Source organism: Takifugu rubripes, chromosome 2, assembly GCF_901000725.2.
Source record: "Takifugu rubripes chromosome 2, fTakRub1.2, whole genome shotgun sequence".
Taxonomy (NCBI): Eukaryota; Metazoa; Chordata; class Actinopteri; order Tetraodontiformes; family Tetraodontidae; genus Takifugu; species Takifugu rubripes.
The window spans coordinates 2,918,302-2,938,691 of record NC_042286.1 but is presented as its reverse complement, the minus strand read 5'-3'; the positions used below and the strand labels follow the sequence as shown (position 1 = coordinate 2,938,691).

General features: G+C 44.2%; 1 protein-coding gene across 1 annotated transcript; it reads right to left on the bottom strand.

Annotated features, from left to right (window-relative positions):
• Nucleotides 1-1,091: 1,091 nt before the first annotated feature.
• On the bottom strand, nt 1,092-18,892 carry pdss2 (prenyl (decaprenyl) diphosphate synthase, subunit 2). Its single transcript, XM_003962311.3, has 8 exons — nt 18,386-18,892; nt 13,878-14,012; nt 8,771-8,969; nt 6,515-6,589; nt 5,917-6,087; nt 5,029-5,160; nt 4,924-4,959; nt 1,092-3,502 (listed from the first exon to the last, which is right to left on the bottom strand). The coding sequence occupies exons 1-8, from the start codon at nt 18,631-18,633 to the stop codon at nt 3,347-3,349; spliced, it is 1,152 nt and encodes a 383-aa protein (XP_003962360.1). The 5' UTR covers nt 18,634-18,892; the 3' UTR covers nt 1,092-3,346.
• Nucleotides 18,893-20,390: the final 1,498 nt, after the last annotated feature.

Here is a 20,390-nt window from a genome sequence, read left to right as displayed (position 1 = left end):
CTTTATGCAAATTGCTTTATTTTATTATTGTGGAAAGACCACACAAACACAAACACACACACACAAACACACACACACACACACTCTCTCTAAATTGTTGGTAGCAGTGACAGCGATTATTTGTGCTATACTGCCATCTAGTGGATACTGAATGTATTGTCAAGAGGAGTCTTGTCATGTTCGATTTGGAATCTTTTTGAGGCTTGAATTCCATCCATCTCGTATTTAATTTTGGAAAATTTAAAACTTTTTGAGAAATGTTTTAAAAGTTAAAAAAATGCAGACTGTTAAGGATGCATTATTAAACTTTTTACACACAAAAACTTTTCCCTACAAGTTTCCATTCTTTTTACAAGACTCACAGATACATTGGAAGATAGAGTACTGTGAAATGAACTTGATTAGGAAGATAGCTTGTCCATATGATTGCAGCAGGGTGAAATTTTAATTTGAAATAAGTGGCCCTTCAGCCAACGTAAGGGAATGAATAGGCTTTCTCTGGAGATTTCTGTCACAGATGAAGCACAATTCTATCTTAGTTTGACTATTTCATGCACACGCAAGCACCCAATGTTCTGTTCCCAGCCACAAATATCATGACACAAAGATGATATAACAGGGCAGCGTGTGGCTGGTGTGGTTCTCATTACCGGACTAATGAGCTGTCTCCATGGCAGTCTGATCTGTCAGCCAATGAAGCGAGCAGGGCCCGTGCAGGGGGAAGCACGGCCCAGGGTCAGCCAGGTGACCACTTGCTACGAGAGGCCGCCACGCGGCACTTAACACCAGGAGAGCTCGTTAAATTGCCATTTCCGGACAATATGCTCGCCGGCGTGGAGGAGCCCAATCATCCTTACACTGTTTCCACCACAGCAGAATGACTTTCATCCATCAATGTCACATATATATTAACAGGTGTTTACAGATGGGTCATTCAGAAGAAGGCAAATGAAATCGCTAATGTCTCTCTGCAGTCATCATGCATTCCTAATAGGCTGACAGGCTGCAGAGGGATCCATCCCAGCGTGAACTGGAGAGGCAGGCAGGAACCGGATGGCCAGACACGGGTAATAAAAGCAAACTTGGTGGTGTGTTCGTATTTGTACGCGTTTTAGTTTATTCACGGTGCACCCACAGGTCACATACACGTCACACTGGCAACTTTTACAGATTTTGCATGTTGTTTTCATGAGTGGCTGAACGCCATAGCAGCGATAAGCAGGTTGGAACGTTGTCGTGCCCTCACTGCACATGTGAGGAAGGTTCCTTGCCAGCAAAGCTGCGCGCAAAACTCAAATTTAATCGGAAGACAGAGAATAAAGTAATTATTTTATAACTTGATACAGACGCTTCATTCATGTCTCCACATTGGGTTGGCAGGAAGTCCCCTTCTTCCTTTTCTACTGTGTATTGTTATTTGTCACTGAAGCATTGCGTGTTTATAGTACTGTAGTCATCAAGTCTATGATAATGCATATGCAAAAGTTACAATTTGGAACCTCTATGTTCTTGTTTTTGTTTAACAGCCATCCGAGTGTTCCAGTCTTTTCCCCCGCTTAACTTTCGAAGCACGTGCACGTGTTATTAACAGAACATCAGTTCTGACCAAGCCCAAAGACCTGCGTGGAACAGAATCCCTCACATGCTGCTGTAATTACGTCACCTTTTATTACCCAGTGGAATATTTTGAGTTGCTGGCTCGGTTTTGCAGCTATACTGGAGACTCCAAGTATCGACATTAAGCAGAGGGAGATTCGTGCTGGTCTTCCACATTCTGCTCTTTGTTTGCTGGCCAAGTAACGGGATAGCAAAATTATTCATGCTGGCAGGAACAATGTCATTCAGGGAACAAGAAGGCTACAATTTCGGTTCTACATTAAACAGTTAACTTGATCACATTAGGAAATCTTGTTCTTGAAGTGGAAACTAGAAGCAGCTTGATTTCTGCGCAATTGTTCCATTGCTGAGGCAGAAAGTTGCAATTAAACCCCCATTTTGTCTTTCTGGCTGTTGCTCCGGCCTCCTTCCCTGTTTTGTCCTTTTAACTTTCCATGTAAGTTTGCTCATGTTTGCTCAGAGCGAGGATTAATATTTCAAGAGAGGCCTGGGGCCATCTCTGCCACACGCTGTATCCTCACTGGGCCCAGGAATCCCCAATGAGGACAAACCAGACCAGGAGAAGAAGTGGAGACGAGACCCCCCAGATGAGAACTTACATTTCTTCCCAGGTGTTATTGCGACATTACAAGTTAGTGATAATTAGACTCGTACTGATGGCGTAATAGAGAACATTTAGATTCCATGTAGATAGGTGGCCCTTAGCTGGAACCAAGAACCTTTCTCCTTAGAACATCCACTACTCAATATACTGTATGTAAGGAATAATTATTCAAACACTGCCACCTGCTGGTCAATCCTAATATGAGCGAATGCTCCTGGCTATCTGTCCTTGTGATGTTACCTGTGCTGTCCTTCAGGTGCTGTGCAGATGTGTAAGGCAGCCAGTGGTGCTCCGCTTTCACACCTTTGGCTGTCCCACAACTACACGCCACCCTCCACATGCAGCGACCGGGGAAACCACAGGCCAACGAGCTGGCGCCAGCCTGCGCGACTCAGAGTGGGACACCCAGCCTGATCAATACCTCTGCATTTCCTGTCCATTTGCTCAGGTCTCTTCATTAATAATTACTGCTTGGCGGAGCTTCAATGAGCTGGTTGCCAGGGCCAAGGGGAGAGCCGGTGTGACCTTTCCCCAACGCCTGGGCTGAGTTGGATCGCTTACAGCAACACGGGGACAGACGTGACAAGACAACGTTGGTGACACGACTCCCTTCTCTGCTGTGTGGACAGCAAGGCGATTTTGATGTTTCCAGCTGTGTTCACCAGTAAAAACGAGCCTGAAGATGGCATTTAATTTGGCAAACAGCAGCACATCCGGTAGCGATGATTTCAGCATGTGAGGTGTAGAATAATGAGCTGGGTGATTGTAAAAACCAGACATTTTTGTCCCTTAAGTGCTGCTCTGTGAATCATTTACCTTTTATGACACACTTTACAGATGACAGTTCCTCAAAGCATCCAAACGATGCTCTGTCTGGGACACACTTTTGCCGATAAGCTTATCAATAGCTGTTCCCCACCTGGGAGGTGAAGGGCACATACAGTACAAAAATCAACAGAAAAAAATGATCAGTTTTCCCCCGATTCCTTTTATTATTGAGGCACATTTGTGAGACTGTTTTCCCGATCCAAAGCTGTCCTCACCCTGGTTCATAAGAAGTTCATTGGCGGGTCGGATCTCCTCTCATTCAACGGGTGCTCAGAAGAAGTCGAGGGAGAGCCCAGGTCAAAATTTGGTGATGGCGGAAGCGATGTTCTCCAGGGCGGATCGCGCCTCGGAGGAGGAGAAAACCTGGATAGCCTCCAGAGCCTTGTTGCTATGGTAACAGCACAGGTCCACAGCTGCGCTCACACCTTTCTCTGACTTAACCGCTGTCAAAAGCTGCACAAAGATGGAAGCACATGTTAGTTTCTAATGTTAGCGTCAGTCAGACTACCTGGCTGTCAGCACAAATCATTACAACCAAAAAGAGGAGGCCCACTTTAAAAAGTGATGTTAAAAAGTAAAAAAAATGTAATTAAAACCAAGTGCCCCAGGTACAGGTATTTCAAGCTCATCACAAGGAGTCAGATTTAAATAATGGCAGGAAAATTCTGATCCATCATTCCAACACTGGGGTGGGAGGGGGGTGCACAGACAGGTTTGGCTATGCTAAACTGTCTGATCAAAGAAAATAGACATTTTTTATTATTTCACTAAGGCTGAATAATTAGCTGCTATTTAAAAGAAATGTTTATCCCAATAAAAGCACATTTTGTGTTGAGTGAAATGTTGCCCAGCCAGCAGCTTAACCTGAAGAGTAAAGTGAATTTGGGTGCTTCCTTGTGCTTCCATGCCACTGTATTCTGACATCTTTTTGCTGGGGGCGTTTTTACCTCATGAATTCTGCTGCTGAAAATCCCCCTAGGCCTTCCTCTAAAAAACCGACAGGTATTCTTGACAGGGCTTCGCCTGCTTCTTCCCTTTAGAAAGGTGCTCCTGATCTCCTACAGCTCTACCACCCTAATGTGCTGCATAAGTGCTGCCTTAGTTTTGTTGCCTTTCTGTTGATTCTCCTCCGTTAATTAAGCTGAAAAGTTTGACAGCCACTGAAGTGTTGGGTTCACACCGCTTCAAAATGTCTGTGTGTTTTTATTTTCATTAATATCCATATACAGCACAGCCCACAGCACTCCCGTCTACAATCACGTGCATTTGGTTCATTATTTGTCACCAAAGCTCCATTGCTGATAGCTCTGGCTCCGTGGGGATCACATGCTGCCTCGCACGCACGCGCACCATTTTAAAAATATACTCTTGATAACAAAATGGTGATGATGCATTCTTAATTTAAAAAAACAACAGATTTTTGAGTCAGTTAAGCAGTTTCTTTTTCCAGGAGCTGATGGTCATTGACCTCCCCAAAATTTCAAACCCGCACCTCTGCTCGACTTTAAGCTTCTGCCCATGAGCCTGTGATTGCTCACAATCCCAGTGTCTCACAGCCTCTGTGTCTCCTCCACAAATAGGCCCTGGTAACTTATCCATCCTGCTCTGGTTTCAGAAGGGATCCAGTCCCCCCCCTACCCCAACAGTACCTCTCCTGTGTAGCTTCAGGCTCACTTTCCTTCACTCTGACTTTGGAAAACTCGTTACCAACTCTGGCAAAGATTACACACACTTCCTGTGTGCCTATGTCCTGTTAGCTGGTGTGTGAACAAGCAAATAGGAGTAAACAGAAAAACGGGATCTGTCCTATTTATGTTCTGGTGTGACTGAGGATGCTGTATAGAGAAAGGAAATAACTTTCCTTTCTGACTTACTTTCGAGTAATCCAGCTGGTTTCTTGGTGTTGTAGCCTTGAAGACAGAGAGGAATCAGTGAATGGGACAGGCAAGTCTGCGGAATGACTGAAACCAAGTAAGTACCTGTTGCAGCTGTTGATGCCATCGGTCCTCGCCGATAATTTGGCGGTGAAACACCACAGGAGCAGAAAACAAACTGAACGCTACTGGTTCCCCCATGCTGCTCTTCACAAAAGGCCGCAGGTCAGAGTTCAGCTACAGGGGGACAAATGCATTTTTCGCTAAAAACATCAATCAGGCCGAGATTCACCTTTGAAGGAAGTCGGAACAACCCGTGTGATGAACACATCGGCGTGCTTTCAGCCTCCCCGCCGTCACAGCCCTCGTGTTAATGAGTAACACAGTTAGTTAACACACACAGCCAGTGTGACGAGGGCGCCCCGGTTGTGTTCGCCCCACGCTGTGACTTCCTGCCATCGCTGAGGTCTTCAGACGAGCTCAGCGCTTCACGGCAGGAACGCGAAGAAGAGTGAGAGCTGACTCAGCCTGAGAATTGATTTTAAAAAAATAATTCTTACTCAAATCAAGCGCCACTCACCCAGGAGGGGAGCGAAGGGTTTGATCCTGCTACTGCTCGAATCAGTTAAAGTCCACAGAAAAGGCAATAAATTTGGATTCAGGCAGGTTATGACACTATATTTGCCTTTGTTGTAATCAGCCCAAAAGGGGTTGAGGTGGTTTCATCCAAAGAAGGAGGAGACCTAAATTATCCGTCTAGCTTTCCAAAAGGACGGCGGTCTGATGGTGCCAACCCAGCGCAAGTGGCTGTAAATCATGATAACACGCGTGGACCTAAGAATTCTGCGGCCCACCGCCAGAAACTCGGTATGAAAGTTGATCGGCACGTTTGACCTTGCTGCTATAAAGGTCAGAACCCTGAATTCTGCACTGTTATTCATATGTATAACACTTTATCCATATCTGGACACTCTGGACTGATAATGGACTCACCTTGTGGCCCAGTGACAAGTGCTTGCCGTATTTATACGCCAAACTTTGGGACTCCTTATCGTGTTTAGCGAGCTCAAGTGCAGCTTGACAGCTCTTGGCCATCAGTGCCCCATGTGACAGGAAGGCCTGCTCCTCCCACGTCGCCATGTCGACAGCTTGGTGAAGGCTATTCTAATGTAGAATGAAGAGGGGAGATTTTTCATTGTCCTACAATGTCAAACTGCTGAGAAAAGTCAGGAAACATTCCAATTCCATTAAAAAAATTAAACAGAAAGAAAAATTAAAATCAATATAGGACAATGTTATTGTACCCTTAGCAAAGCTGAGCCAAAGCTCTATTCAGATGCTTCTAATCTTTTCAGATCTGATCCAAAAATGTACATAAATATCTTGACTGGGGAACATTTAACAGGGAATCTTCAAATATTTCAACCAAGTACAGCAGCTGCTGACATGTAGAGGAGTTATTCACTCATAAGAGGGGCTCCAAATGCACATAGTTGTTTTAGATTTGATCTTCTTACACTTAATAATCAAACCAGCTGACACTTTTTGACAACGTCTACGTAGAACAATAGAATCAGAGTCGATGCTTCACCTCGGAACTGTTGCAGTTCTCATAGTAGAGCCCCTGAACGACATCACCGATGGCACTGGAGATGAGTTCAACCACCTGCCAGGGAGAAAACAAAACCAGGAGACATTTTGGTTTAATCCCCAGGCCTAATATGTAAATCAAAGCCTCTAGCATAAGAACCAGCTTGTGTCGAGTTAAATTGTGGGTCTGATCTGCACAACAATCAACATGTCCATCAACAGCCGCCTGTCCTTTTGACACGTCCTTGGAATTCAGGCAATGAACCCATAACCTCCAACCTTATTATAAACCACTCCGGAGAATGGCATCAATTAAACCCTTTTAGATGTGAAAGCTGAATGGTTGATCAAACCGAATGCGCTACTCAGCTCGTCCATGACTTTACTAATGAAAATCGGTAATTTTCTCTTCTGGTTTCTGCTCGAGATCGGGGCGCTGTCGTCTGAGCAGCTGCTTGGGTGAATAAATCAGGAGCGTGATAGGGGTCTGAAACCAGGTGAACCGCCACAGACTCAGCTGCTCATTATCCAGCGGCGGGGGAGCCCATTTCACGAGGCAGATTCGGTCTGGTTTTAATTCATCATCACGGAGAGGTCCAGGAGATACGGACAGATCAGGTGTCTGCCTGAAGACTAAGGGCTGACACAGAGCTGAAAACCTGAGCTGGTGTGATGTTCAGGGTTTTCAGTCACACTTTTGTCTCTATTAATCTTTATTTATTTAAATATTTGCCTGCAAAACGCCATTACTTCAGTGTGGGGATCATCTAAAGTGGACACGTTGAACCCTGCAGTTGCTCATTTCCTCTTACAGGGGGCACGCATGACTCCTTTTTATTTTCCATGAGAGTGACTCTGATCTCTTGAGCCACAAGAAAAAAAGGCGCGTGTTCTGAAAGTGGCTAAAGATCCCAGACCTGAGAAACAAGCGCAGCGGTTGCCTTTCCTGAGCTTATCTCACAGCCGCGCTGAACACCAGAAGAGAGGAGGTGATGCCCAAGCGGTTCAAATGAGGAAGCTCAAATTTAGAGCTCCTTCAAGCTCATCCCAGACATCTGCGGTCCGTCTGGAAACGCTGGTGATGTTGGCTCCCTCGGCCTGGCCGTGTCCTCTGGGTAACTTGATCCATGAGGGGAAAATATTGAGGAAACCTGAGCTTCACCCGCAGACCTGGAAGGACAATGTGCCTACAGTATTACCAGATGTGGTGTCTCTGTCCGACATGGACAGGGGGGCTGGTTTTGTTGGGGGTCGGACGCTTTTTTTGGAAAGTATCAGATAAGCTCTCCCACTGCCCGCCTCCCTCTCCATTCCCAAATCCAGCCAGATCGTGTTTTGCCGACAGGTCTGCGAGGAGAGAGGAAACTGGATCTGCACGCTGAGATCACATTACACTTTATACAAGCAGCGGCGCGGTTTTCCTCTCAAGGCCGTGGAGCACAATTTGATCACTCTTTTTAAAAAAAGCCACTCAAAAGTCTCATTGGAGTCATATGTTGATGTTGATGCCGCCTGCTTGCACTTTTTGCAACACGCCCCATTTCATCCCCGGGTTTTACGGGTTTACGGATTAGGTTGACTCATGGATATTAATAATTAGCCTGTAAAGCTTTACCCAATGTTTCCTTCTCGTGATAGAAAATAAATAAAAACACATGGATGACACCCTGTTAAGAGACAGTTGCTGTCGCACTGTGGGACAGATCCAGTATTTTTGGAGCAGGACCCTTTCCAGAGGCTAAAAAACCAACAGTGCTAGTTAATGTACAACTAATATGAATAAAAGACCGCGGAGGCAATTCTCTTTTTATTAAAAGGATAGCTCCTCCGGATATTTCTGCTCATCTTTTAGAGGCCCACCACGTGTTATGGGAAGGCGTCTCCTGGTTGCCAGGGGCCACCCAAAGAAAAACCAGTCCAGCTGTGATGTAAAGGAAGTGTGGTATGTGGGAATGTGATAAGAACAAGCTGATGGTACGGTGTGGGGGGACATTGTGACTTGGTTGCACTCATGCAAACTAAAATTTGACAAAACTGAGTAGTGACAGCAGCTGTCAGGGCGGCTTTATGAGACGCTGTGGCTAATACGATCAGTGGCACAATTACAATGCCGACTGCCCTCGACGCCCAAACTAAAAGCATAATGGGGCGGAAATAGACGGAAAATATGCATTCGGTTATCATGAGTTACATAAACAGGAAAGTATTTAATTTGGATGAGACACATGTGGGGGACGGGGACACAGGGTCACGGTACCTTAGTGTTATCTAGCTGAGCAAGTCCAGTGCACGCGTTGGCCAGCAGGAAATCGCCGCTCAGGACGGCCATTTTATTGCCAAACTGCATGTCCTTCAGTGGGCCGTCTGAAACTGTCCACTCCTTCAGATTGACTATTCCGCGGTGCACGAGGAAGGCCGTGTGGATCAGTTCGGTGATTTCTGCCAAGTTCCTCTGACTGAGACAGAAACAGAGCAGGATAGATTCATTTAGACAGAACAATCAGCACAAAAGGATGAGTGTCTCTTCATTTTTAAGTTATCACTAACACACAAACATGCACCTACACGTATCCTCGTACTTCTACCTTTGTGAGGACTTTGATAGGCATAATGCATTCCTCAGCTCCTTACCCTAACATCCCAACCCTGACCTAGGTCCCTAGATACCCTGACCCAGGTCCCTAGATACCCTGACCCTGACCTAACCCCTGGCCTTAAAACCAGGTCTTAATCCTCAAACCAGCCAAAATGTCCTCACTTCCCAACAATGTCCTTACTTTGCTAGAAAAATGCATTTACTAAGCACACACACACAAACACGCACAAATATTCAGCACTGTTTCAGTAAAACTAACCCCAACTCTTTAAATAATAAATCATCATGCATTATAAAACAGATTTCTATGTGCAAAACTGTAATATTTAAGAGAGCATGTAAGACAAAATTGGGTGTAAACCGGTGTGAAAGTCTGAGCGCTCGCATGTTGGAGATTGTTAAAGGAAAAAAAAGAAAAAGAAATTAAACTTATCATTAAATATCATCAAATAACAGCCATTCTTGATTATGAGAGGAAAAGACATAAAAGTGATATTTGCATGAAGCTTTTCAGGGCAGCCTTGGGGAGGACATAATCAAATGTTGATTCAGCCGTTGGTGGGGGATAATTAAGCCCCTCTCCATATGGAAGGAGCTCGCCACGCTGCAACAGGAGGGATCCATCCAGACAGGGTTGGATGCGCTGATAGCCACTTACGACCTTCTTTCAGCCACTGTGAGAACCTGATGAGCCAGTCATCTCCAGCCCCTTCGCAGACACACACTCCAACACACACCCAGGCGTATGTATCTTGTAGCCAAGTAATTGCAGTGTTCGATGCCGGTGTGCGAAAGATGTGATTAAACCTCAATAATGTCATCTATTTCACCTCTCAATCACACCCATTGTCTGCTTGGTTTCTGCTCGCTGACACACAGCAACAACACAGCCCCGAACCAGAGTTAATAAGTTCAGGGGGTTTTTTTGGGGTTTTTTTCTTAAATAAAAAAAAAAGGAAACTGGCAGATTGGCAGTCATGTTCTTATCGTGCCCGAGGAATAATGGCGGCACTTGACAGGTTTCATTGTTGCACGGCGGAGGAAGAAAGCCATGCTCAGGTAGCACAAATTACCATTTAAACTCTTATTTCCAAAGTGTCAAAGTCTGGGTTACTGTAGCTCTGCTCTAGAACAACATGGAGATTACCAGAACTGGATGTTCCTTTAAAATCTGTTAAAATAAGATGAGAAGAAACTTGTCCAAGGAGGCTTCAATGAGGCTTACAGCATGTAAGGGAGCGGCATGAATTTCTGGCTGTGAATTACATGTGATGACAGTCTCCTATCTCCTTCATGTCTTTGGGCAGAGTGGGAAGACAGAAGCCTTTTCTTATGAAGAAAGTCATACATTTTGTAGAATGACACGTGTCCATGGTGATGTTCTGGTCATAATTCCAAAAAATATCTTCCTAAAGACTGATGCACACAGGATATTTCCTCAAAGTCAGCCTAATTTGGAGCACTTTCATAAAAAAAAAAAAAAACAAAAAAAAAAAACAGGCAAATGTTCTGTCATCATTTCTCATGTTTTTGAGAATTGTAACAGGGTGTGTAGGCTTGATATATCCACTCTAGACAGATATGATGAGTTATTTGATTGGCCAAAAATGCAGTTTACTGGTAAATGCTTCAAATATATACAACAAACACACGTACAGGTCAGGTGTTGCAAATCTGACGCACTTTATTAACCAACACTGCGATTACCCATCTGGCTTTGCTGGGATCAGCTTGGCGTGTGGCAGGCCAGTCACCTGTCCAACAACTCTAAAGCTATGGCACACAGGTGTGGCTGCGAGGAATAAAGCAAAAAAAAAAAAGAACAAAAAATGACTCCAACCTGGCTGAATAATTTCATTCTAATTCCTAAACTGTAAATGCCACGTTTAACTCTGCAAGTTTGTGCTTCCTTCACATCAAATTAATCACAGTGGTGTATGCAGGGAAAATATATTTTTTCTGTCCAAATAATTACGGGCCTGACTGTATATACTCTGAAATTACTATCCATTATAAGTGCACAGAATTTTGAACAAAAGCCCAAGTCATTCCAACCCCCCCGTGCATACGCGTCCCAACGTGCTGCCTCTAATCTAGCACTCCTGATCGAGCACTCCTGATCAGCCACAGCAGAGCTTGGGGAGGGGGAAAAAGAGGAGGGGGGAGAGAGACAAGGGGGCTGGTGTATAAATAGCTTTGGTGCCCAGTTGCATAGCAACCGATGCCATCTTGCAGAGTTGTTACGCCCCTCACCACGCCCCTTGTCCCAACTGTTCTGTTTCATATTCCTCCTTCTACAGTCTGCGTCGCCATCAAACACAGTCTTTAGGATCCGAGCGTGTCCCTGGGTGATTTTAAAAGGTGCTCTGTCCATCAGAAGGACGCCACGTGTGCTCGCTGGGTCACATTTATCAGGGAGACGTGTGACGCGTCTGTCCAACTGTCTGCTATCTGTCCGTCCGTCCATTTAGTGCATCATCAGTGTCAGGCATGAGAGTGGAAAACGCTTTACAAATGCTGCCTGTCAGGAGGGAGGAGACCATCCCCCAGAGGTTTCAATCACACCCCCCATAAAAAAAACCACCCCCACCTCGAGTCCCGTCATCCTTCCATCAGAGGTCCTAATGAGCCCAGGAAAGGTGGGAGGATTGCTGATGGAGAGAGATGGTGCAAATGAGGTGATCAAGTCACGCAGTGTGTGTTTGGAGCATCCAGAATACAGAGGGAACGCGGCACGTTGGAGTCAGTGATCCAGTGCTGGCAACCCAAGGTGAGCGGTGTGAGGCCAGATGCTCGGGCCCGACCGACTGAACGAGAGCAGACTCAATTGTTTCCACAGGCTTCTGGATTCTTCCAGTTACCTCTAATATGAGGATGTTTCTGCACAGAAGCTGCCCTGCACGCGTGCCTCGTGCCAGCCACAAGTAAGAAAGAAGCCTTTCAGACACGGGGTGGGCCGCCCTGCCAAACGGAGCACTCACTTCTGGTAACCATTTGGCATGCTGTCACATCCCACTGGTGCTCTGCATGCTGGGAGTGTGAGAAAGGCACTAAGGAGCTTGGGGTCCTCCCAGAAGCACAGCAATACATTAACACCACGTTTAACATTTAAATATGCATAAATACATTGGAGTTTGAAAGAGTCTGATGCAGCTCTTTCAGGATCAATAATCACGTGAAAGTTTTGTGAGGGTGCTTTCAATGCTATAGGTTTGAGAAAAATTGAAAACTATGTTAAATGTCTGGAAATTCTTTTACCACCTTTTTTTTTTTTTTTTTTTTTTTTTTTAAATCAAGATAAATGGTGGCAGGACTGGGATAAAATGGTCAAAAAAGAAACACCCAAAAAATTAAAATATCTGCTGAAGGGTCAATAAAGGGAGCTCCAGAGAAATCCTGACACCAATTGTTCTATACACTCTGCTGCTTCATTTTTGGGTCCAACTATTAAGATGCAAATGAATGCAAAGATCAAATCTACCAGTCACATTACATGTGTTGCATTAAGGGACCTGGTGGCTAATGTTATTAGATGTGAGATCCTGTGAGGGAAAAAAGTATTAAAAAGCCAGAGTCAGCAGGATTTGTAGGCACAGTGGATGTCTGCACAATAAATCACAAAAAATAGCCTATAATTTATTTTCCTCTGAACCAAAATAGTATTGGCAAACTGGCAGGTACAGCCCCTCTTTACCGGTGTCGTGTGACTCAAACACTAATATTAATGTTAGCCTGCATTTAAATGCCGCTTAACTTATGTGTAGTTTTCAACCATCTAAAGAGATTCAGACTCACATTTCTACCTCTATTAGCAGATGAAACACCGAAGAGACAGATAATGAAGACGGCGCCATATTGACCTCTAGGCTGCTACAAACAACTCCGTCAAAGATGGCACTTCTGAATCTGATGCACAGTCAAGTATTTGAAACTAGAAAGTGTCCCCCAAGGTCAGAACTGAGTTGAAACTGGTTCACTGAAGTCACCTTCAGAAAAGTTTTTAATTTTATGAAGTCAGAGCATTTACAACCTGGCTGCCTGTAGCCAAATAAACTCAAATCATCAACATTCTGAATTATGCCTTCAGTGCCCTACACATAACATCCCATTCACAAAATAGTACAATTGAACTTTTACAGGAATTGATATGGACAATAACTATGGAGGACACCATAAATTCCCCGATTAAGGGTTTTATTTCAATATTTTTCCTTCAGTAGACATGTAAGTGGCATCATCTTTCTTGGTCTGCTGGCCATGCACATTTACAGCTCTGAAGAATGTCCCAAATGTTTACTGCTCACTGGTTTCAAGCAGGAAATACACGAGAGCGGAAGGCTGGAAGCCGTGAAAGAAGGATTTTCCTGGAACGCCATAAATCTCAAGAAGTGTTTTCATGAGCGTAATTTCCAGATTGTGTAGCATTTGAAGAAAACCACAAAGCCATAATGCGGTTTAACCAATTAGCTCCCTAGTTAGCATAAAAGCATATCCATTTTTCACTGCTTAACAGCAGGCTTTATGGGCATTTGCAGCAAAAAAAAAGATTCATCAGCGCATCTTGCTGATGATGTTATGTGCACCATTTGAAGCTGTAAAGTCAAACAAGCAGAAATGTTCAGGAAGTGGAACAGATGTCGGGGAGTGGAGGAAAGCCAGTTGCTGCTTTAATCGACATCTGATGGATCTAGACTGTGATGCAGCACACACACACACGCGTGCACGTGCACACGCATGGTCTTCATAAAGCCAGAGTGGGTCTATTTACCTTGGGTAGATGCCACTGACCATGTCCTGAGTGAGGAGGCCTGAAGCTGCGTGGCTCGGTCCGGCAGCTTTCGATAAAAGCAGCACGATCAGACCCCTCATCTGAAGGTTGTTCTTGCTGTCATAGACAAAGCCTCTGCAAAATACAAATCACACATTTAATTCAATTATTAGCACCATCTGGCACGAGACCTTTTCCTATTCTTCCCAAAAATTAAGTGGCTTTTTGAGGGCCTAAATATGCTCAAGAACTTTGTAGGTGTACCAGGTCCAGAAAAAATGATGAATTTATAGGTTCTAAATTTGGCTGTGAAGAGATTAGCCCTACGGTTTCACCTACATACAATAAAGTTGGTGGGGTTATGTACCATTCAAAAGTGTATGAAATAGGCTCCCGGGGCATGCAGGTGAAACAGGAAGTTGGTCATTTTGACTGAAACCGCCAATTCGCTTGGACCAGTGTATTATTGTCAATGCTGGCCTCGTACTTGAAGAGACTCACCACTATGATTTGTTCATCTTTATTGTTCATCATTTGTTCAGATCATCCTTATATTTAAACTGTAAAATCGTGGGTGATGCTATATTACGAAGCCTTGAACATTTCATGAAAGGGTGTGGCAGTGTGGGCAAATTCTGATATATAGTCAGTGAAAGTAAAACCCTGTTCACACTGTTTTCCTCCTTTAATTTTGGTCAAAGCCTTTGAATCGTCCACTCACCAGTCGGATGCCTGTGAACTAGGAGCAAAGAAAAGATCTGTCATTACACTATGGGTAAAATAAGATTTAGTCTATGGCCGGGAAAATTAAGTCTAATTGATTCACTAATGTTGCTTTTCAAGCCAAAATGCTACCTACAAATGTCTACATATCATGCAACCAATTCTATTTATTAAGACTATTTATTCATTGAAACTGTCTATATTAAAACAGTTTGAGTATCCGAACCAGTTTAGATATAGTCTCTTTTATAATGCCTGTGTTAGAAAACAAAATGTTCCACAATAAAATGCCCTCACTTCATCACTGATCAGAGTTTTGGTGTCTTGCTCTTGTCGAAGGGATGTCGAAATACTCGCCCTCTCTCCCGCACACACACACACACACACACACGCGCGCGCGTGCACGCACAGGCAATGGAAGTTGCTGGCGTGGTGGGCAGATTAAATATCTTTTCCTGTCTCTGGGGAGTGTTTAGACAGAGCACCTCTAATCCTGTCCCTATGGGAGCCCCTTGTGCCATGAATCATGCTCTCGTTAAGGGCTCCGAGGCAGACAGGCAGTCACGCCCCCTTCTGCTCGATGCCCAGACACCAGCCCACCACTTCTACCCCCATCTTCTCTGACCCACCTCTGCGCCACAGGGGGAGATGGAGGAGTGCAAAGCGGGGGGAGAGAGAGGAAGTGAGGGATGAAGGAGGAAGAGAGGGAGGGGACGAGGGGAAGAGCGGCGGCACAGAAACGAGATTGCACAAAGGTGACAGGAGAAACGCAATTGTTCCTGTTTGAAGACGCTGCAGAACACCACAAAATATTTCAGTTGACATCACGGGGGTCGTGTTTAATCACAACTATTTGCTGTGGTTGTTGTCACCATTAATTTCTTCTCAGTTGAGAAACTACAAGTAGCCTGACACCCATCAGACCCGCTAGCTTTTGAGATTCTAAAGAGACACATCAGCTGCTCAGTAGAGAATAGAAATTATGTCGTCGCGCTCGTTTTGGAGAGTCCAGGTAAACTAGTGGCCAGAGGGTGGCAGATGATTAATATTTATGTCAGCATCCACGCCGGCACACATCAATCAATCCCAAACGCCCTTTCCGCATAGGGATGGGGGAGAGTGAGCAAGAGTGAGGGCTACGGGGGAGAATGAGAGGAATGGGCTTCTGTCATTTTTAAAGGGTTGTGAACAGGCCGCCACGCCTACTGCACTGCAACTGCAGCACAGGAATTCAGGAGCTCTGTCTTTCCTGAGCAGCAGCTCAGAACACAGGCAGATATGATGGTACAGGGAAGGTGTCGTATTGATCCACTACCTGCCCTTTTATCACACGACGAATGAACGAACGAATGAATTCATCTTCTTCCGTCCCTCTCAGGAGTTGCCTCCGCAGCCCTGGCTTCGTCGTCTAACACGTGTTGTCCCCCTAATGCACTCAGTCCTGATCCTAACCATCCACACTCCTCTCAAAGAGAATCTCAAAATGTGGTGTCTCCACAGATCGATGGGCGCGTAGTCTTGTATCTTCCTTTCATCCCTTCAGATACTCTTATCACACATCTGACACCTTTCGCCACCCATTCCTACCTGTGAGCACACGTCTTCACCTCTTTTCCACAAATGCCATCAACTTTATCTCCATCTTTATCCTGTAACCTCACAGCTCAAATGAGATCCCCCTTATTCACGCATGTCTATTCCGATTTCCTTTAACTGACCTTCATTCCTCTGGAAGGACTAAATAAAAGCCCAAAATACATCTGAAACCATCCTGGTAAACTCAGAACTCCATAAAAGATCTAATTTCCCATTAATCCAGACTTGTGTATTTCATGCTCTTCTCACTAGTTGGAGCCATCGTTAACCAGACGCTGGTGCCAGTTATGGGGGGTGCTTTCCAGGATACCATAAAGGAAAACTGACCGAAGTAATCAAAGCAGATTTAATGAAGCAGATTCCTGGAGTGCTACACATTCATAGCGATAGATAGTGCTGAGCATGCCTATAAGATGGTGCGTTACATCATCAACAACAAATGCAACTTTAGGTGATATAGGTGCGCCTCCCAGCTGTTGTGCTGAAGTCAAACTCTCAAGGACTGTCCTTAAAACCAGCGAGGTTTCGTCTCCTGGGCCACAGTCCCCTTGCTGTAACTCCACACTACATGGCACTGCTAGGTGAGCTGCAGTTTTTGAGAATGAAGGGAAATCAAACACTGAAACCCAACTCCACGAGGGTCTGCCTGTCTGCTATTGTGGATATTTTTATCTGCCTCATGTCTATGGCAGAGACACAGTGGGAAATACGAACCAGCCAACCCAAGCTGACAGTGAGGAGTCAGACTGTCAAGAGGTCTGCTCCCACTGCCTACAACACCCAAATGGATTGTCATATCAGATTTAGGGGTATAGGTTATTACACCCTTGGGCTCCTGTTTCCAACACAACCATCAGCATGGCAGGATTGAGTGTGAAGACTATCCTGTCTTGTTCTCCCAGCTTTTCATTTCTTGGATAAAGATAAAAAGTCTCAGTCTTAGGTGTTAAGATGATACATGGAGGGAGAGTAAAGGTCTACATCTTCTTTCTCCGTTCATTTAATAGGTTACAACTGCATCAAAACTCACTCTATGATACACACTTTATAAGTATCAGGTGGAATGCAGGGATGTTGCTATGATTCTGTAAGTATAGAGCACTTTCAGGAGGTTAAAATCTAACACTTTATAACTATCAAATGCATGATGCAAGGTGATAACAAAAGCCTCACACATAGACAAATAATTCTTATTATGACATTCTTTTGGTGTCTCTCCAATCAGGCAACAAGTGTAACAATAGCTTTCTATCTTGGACTACTTTCAACTTTATATTGATAAAATGGTACAAGTTACACACATAAACTGGTTAAATGGAAAAAAGCATTCAGATAAGTAGATTTTGATATCTGTGACTATTTGCTTGTTTAAACCAAAGTCCTCATTTAGACCGAAAGTGATGGCACCAAACAACTGTAGCAAATACAGACACAGATACAGGCAGTGCAACTGTTTTCACACTTGATAAATCATTTTGCAGTCGTCCACATTATTCATATAGTTTTTTCTCCTGAAAAGTTTTTTGGCCGCCAAGAACCACAATACTTAAATTTGCATGTCCGTTAATGAACTCTAAAGGGCCAAAATGAGCACTGCATATAATTATTTTAAAGATGCTCCTCAGTGTATCAGTTTGAAATATTAACAGGACAGAGCAAGATTGAACTGACTGATTGAACTGACTGGCCTGTTCGACCTGAAGTAAACAGGTCTAACAGGGCACAACATTATACACATGTGGTGACAACAGGCTGCTGCTTGTGGTGTAACAAACAGGCACGTTAGGTAGCGATAGTGTTAAAACTAAAGGTTTAGGAACTTGTGTTATTACAATTGTGTCTCTTTTAGGCTTGCCTTCACTCTCACACATTAACAAATAAACATAGCATGTATTAGGAAACCAATGAATGATGTAACACAGTAGAAAACAGGAATCTCTTGTGAGTTTTCAGAAAGGACTGTACTAACCTCATATGTGTTCAGGTTATAAAGATCCAGGCCGAACAATAAGAAACGGACTGGCTTTTAAATATTTTATACAATAAATACAGATAGATGCTTCACTCGATGCAGGTCCCACAAGAGAGTGTCAAGATTTAGCATTGTAAAGACCATGGATTTACAAATGCCCAGACTTTTTAGGATAATGTTAGTTTGATTCACACCCTTAAAACCCTGGCACTTATACCTTGCAGTGTTGAGTAAAGGGTGCTGCGTCCCGACCAGCTTCCTGACATGCATGGCGACATTACTGAGTTCATCACTGAGGAGACATCGGAGGCTCATGAAGGAGGTTGGGTATCCGACGATCTTCTCTGCGTCGGAGACTACTTTATTCCAGTTAGAAGGTCCTGGGCTAGAGAACAGACTAAGTGTTCTATGTCCTCGTCCGGACAAAACTTTGCAGGATAGCCGTGGACATTTAGCTAGAAACATTTTCCCTCTCTTAATATTTTCTATATCGCTCCTTCAAATCTCGCTCACGCCGGCATATTTTTTAAAACAATGAACCCCAAGTCTGTCTGACAACACTGCGACACGACTTAAAATAACGCAGCATGTCTGTCACCTACAAAAAATGTATTTGCTATTCTAATAAACCTGTTATCCTGAACATTACTGACTATGTTTCACAACACACGACCTGGTACAGGGAGTCGCCATCTTGGGTCACGTCATGCCCTACGTCATCAAATACCTGCGATGTCACTTCCGGAAATGTTCTGTTTTTATTTGGGGAAAAATCTTTTTTTTATTTTTTTTTACGAAATTGAGGTTTGAGACATTTATTTACAATTTCCCCCAACACATCAATATAATGTAAAATAAAATTTGTATACAAGATAAATTTTAATGAGCATCATGAAGGTTACGGAACCCTTCAGTGTAAAACAAAAATTATTTACAAGCATGGAGACATGAAATCATCCAGCATCCTGTGATGAGACAATTTAGTAATATTCATGTGATTTTTTTTAGTTAATTGAATGCAGCATTTCTTTTGATAGTCATGCATTAATTTAGATTGAGATTCAAGTTTATTGTTGTATGTACAGAGAGTACAGCAGTTCCTTGTACAGCAAAATTCTTATATTGCTGCCCACAAGAAATGCCAGAACATACATTTAAAAAGTAGCATAAAAATAGTGCAAAAAGGAATAGTCCAGAAGTACTTTGGTTACACCAACTGAAATAAAATAGTACAAACTGTGCAGGAATAAACAGATAGTATGTACAAATATACAAATAATAGTTATGTGCAAATGCAGTGTGGATATGTGCAAATGTGTAACAGAGGAATGTGTGCAAGTCTATTGTGTGAGGTAGTCCGTTGTTGTAAGTCCTGTCAACTGTTCAGGAGTCTGATGGCAGTTGGATAGCGGGAGTTCTTCAGCCTGGAAGTCTTGAATTCACACTTCTGTATCTCCAGCCTGAGGGCAGATGTGCAAAAAGTCCATGCTGGGGGTAGGTGGGTTCCTTCAAGATGGAGGCAGCTCTACTGCGGACTCTGCGGTGGTAGATGCTCTGCAGGGAGGGCGGTGGAGTCCTGGACATCTTCTCAGCAGTCTTCACCACTCTCTGCAGGCATTTGCGGTCCATCGCAGTAGTGATGCAGCTGGTCAGGATGCTCTCAACAATGCAGCTGTAGAAGTAGCTTAAGATTTCCTGCGACATGCCAAACTTCCTCAGCCTCCTCATGATATACAGCCGCTGTTGAGCCGCTGCTCACAGTGGCCGATGAAGTATCCTCTCCTTCCTCATGTCCACTATCATCTCCTTTGTCTTCTCTTTGTTGAGGGTGAGGTTGTTGTCCTCGCCAACATGACACCAGAGTGGCCACCTCCCTTCTATAGGCGGCCTTGTCCCTGTCACTGATGCGTCCGTGAACTTTAGGATGATGTTGTCCTTGTGGGAGGTGACGCAGTCGTTGGTGAACAGGGTGTAGAGAATGGGGCTGAGGACACATCCTTGAGGGGTGCCAATGTTTGTAGTGATGCTGGCTGAAGTCCTATTTCCGATCCTGACAGACTGGGGCCGGCAAGTCAGAAAGTCCAGGAGCCAGTCACAGAGGGTGGTATGCTGCTCTGAATGTGGGTCAGCACCACTCTCTCGAAACACTTCATAATGATTGGAGTGAGTGCTACTGGCCTATAGTCATTCAAGAAAGTGGGTAGACTGTTCTTGGGGGGGGG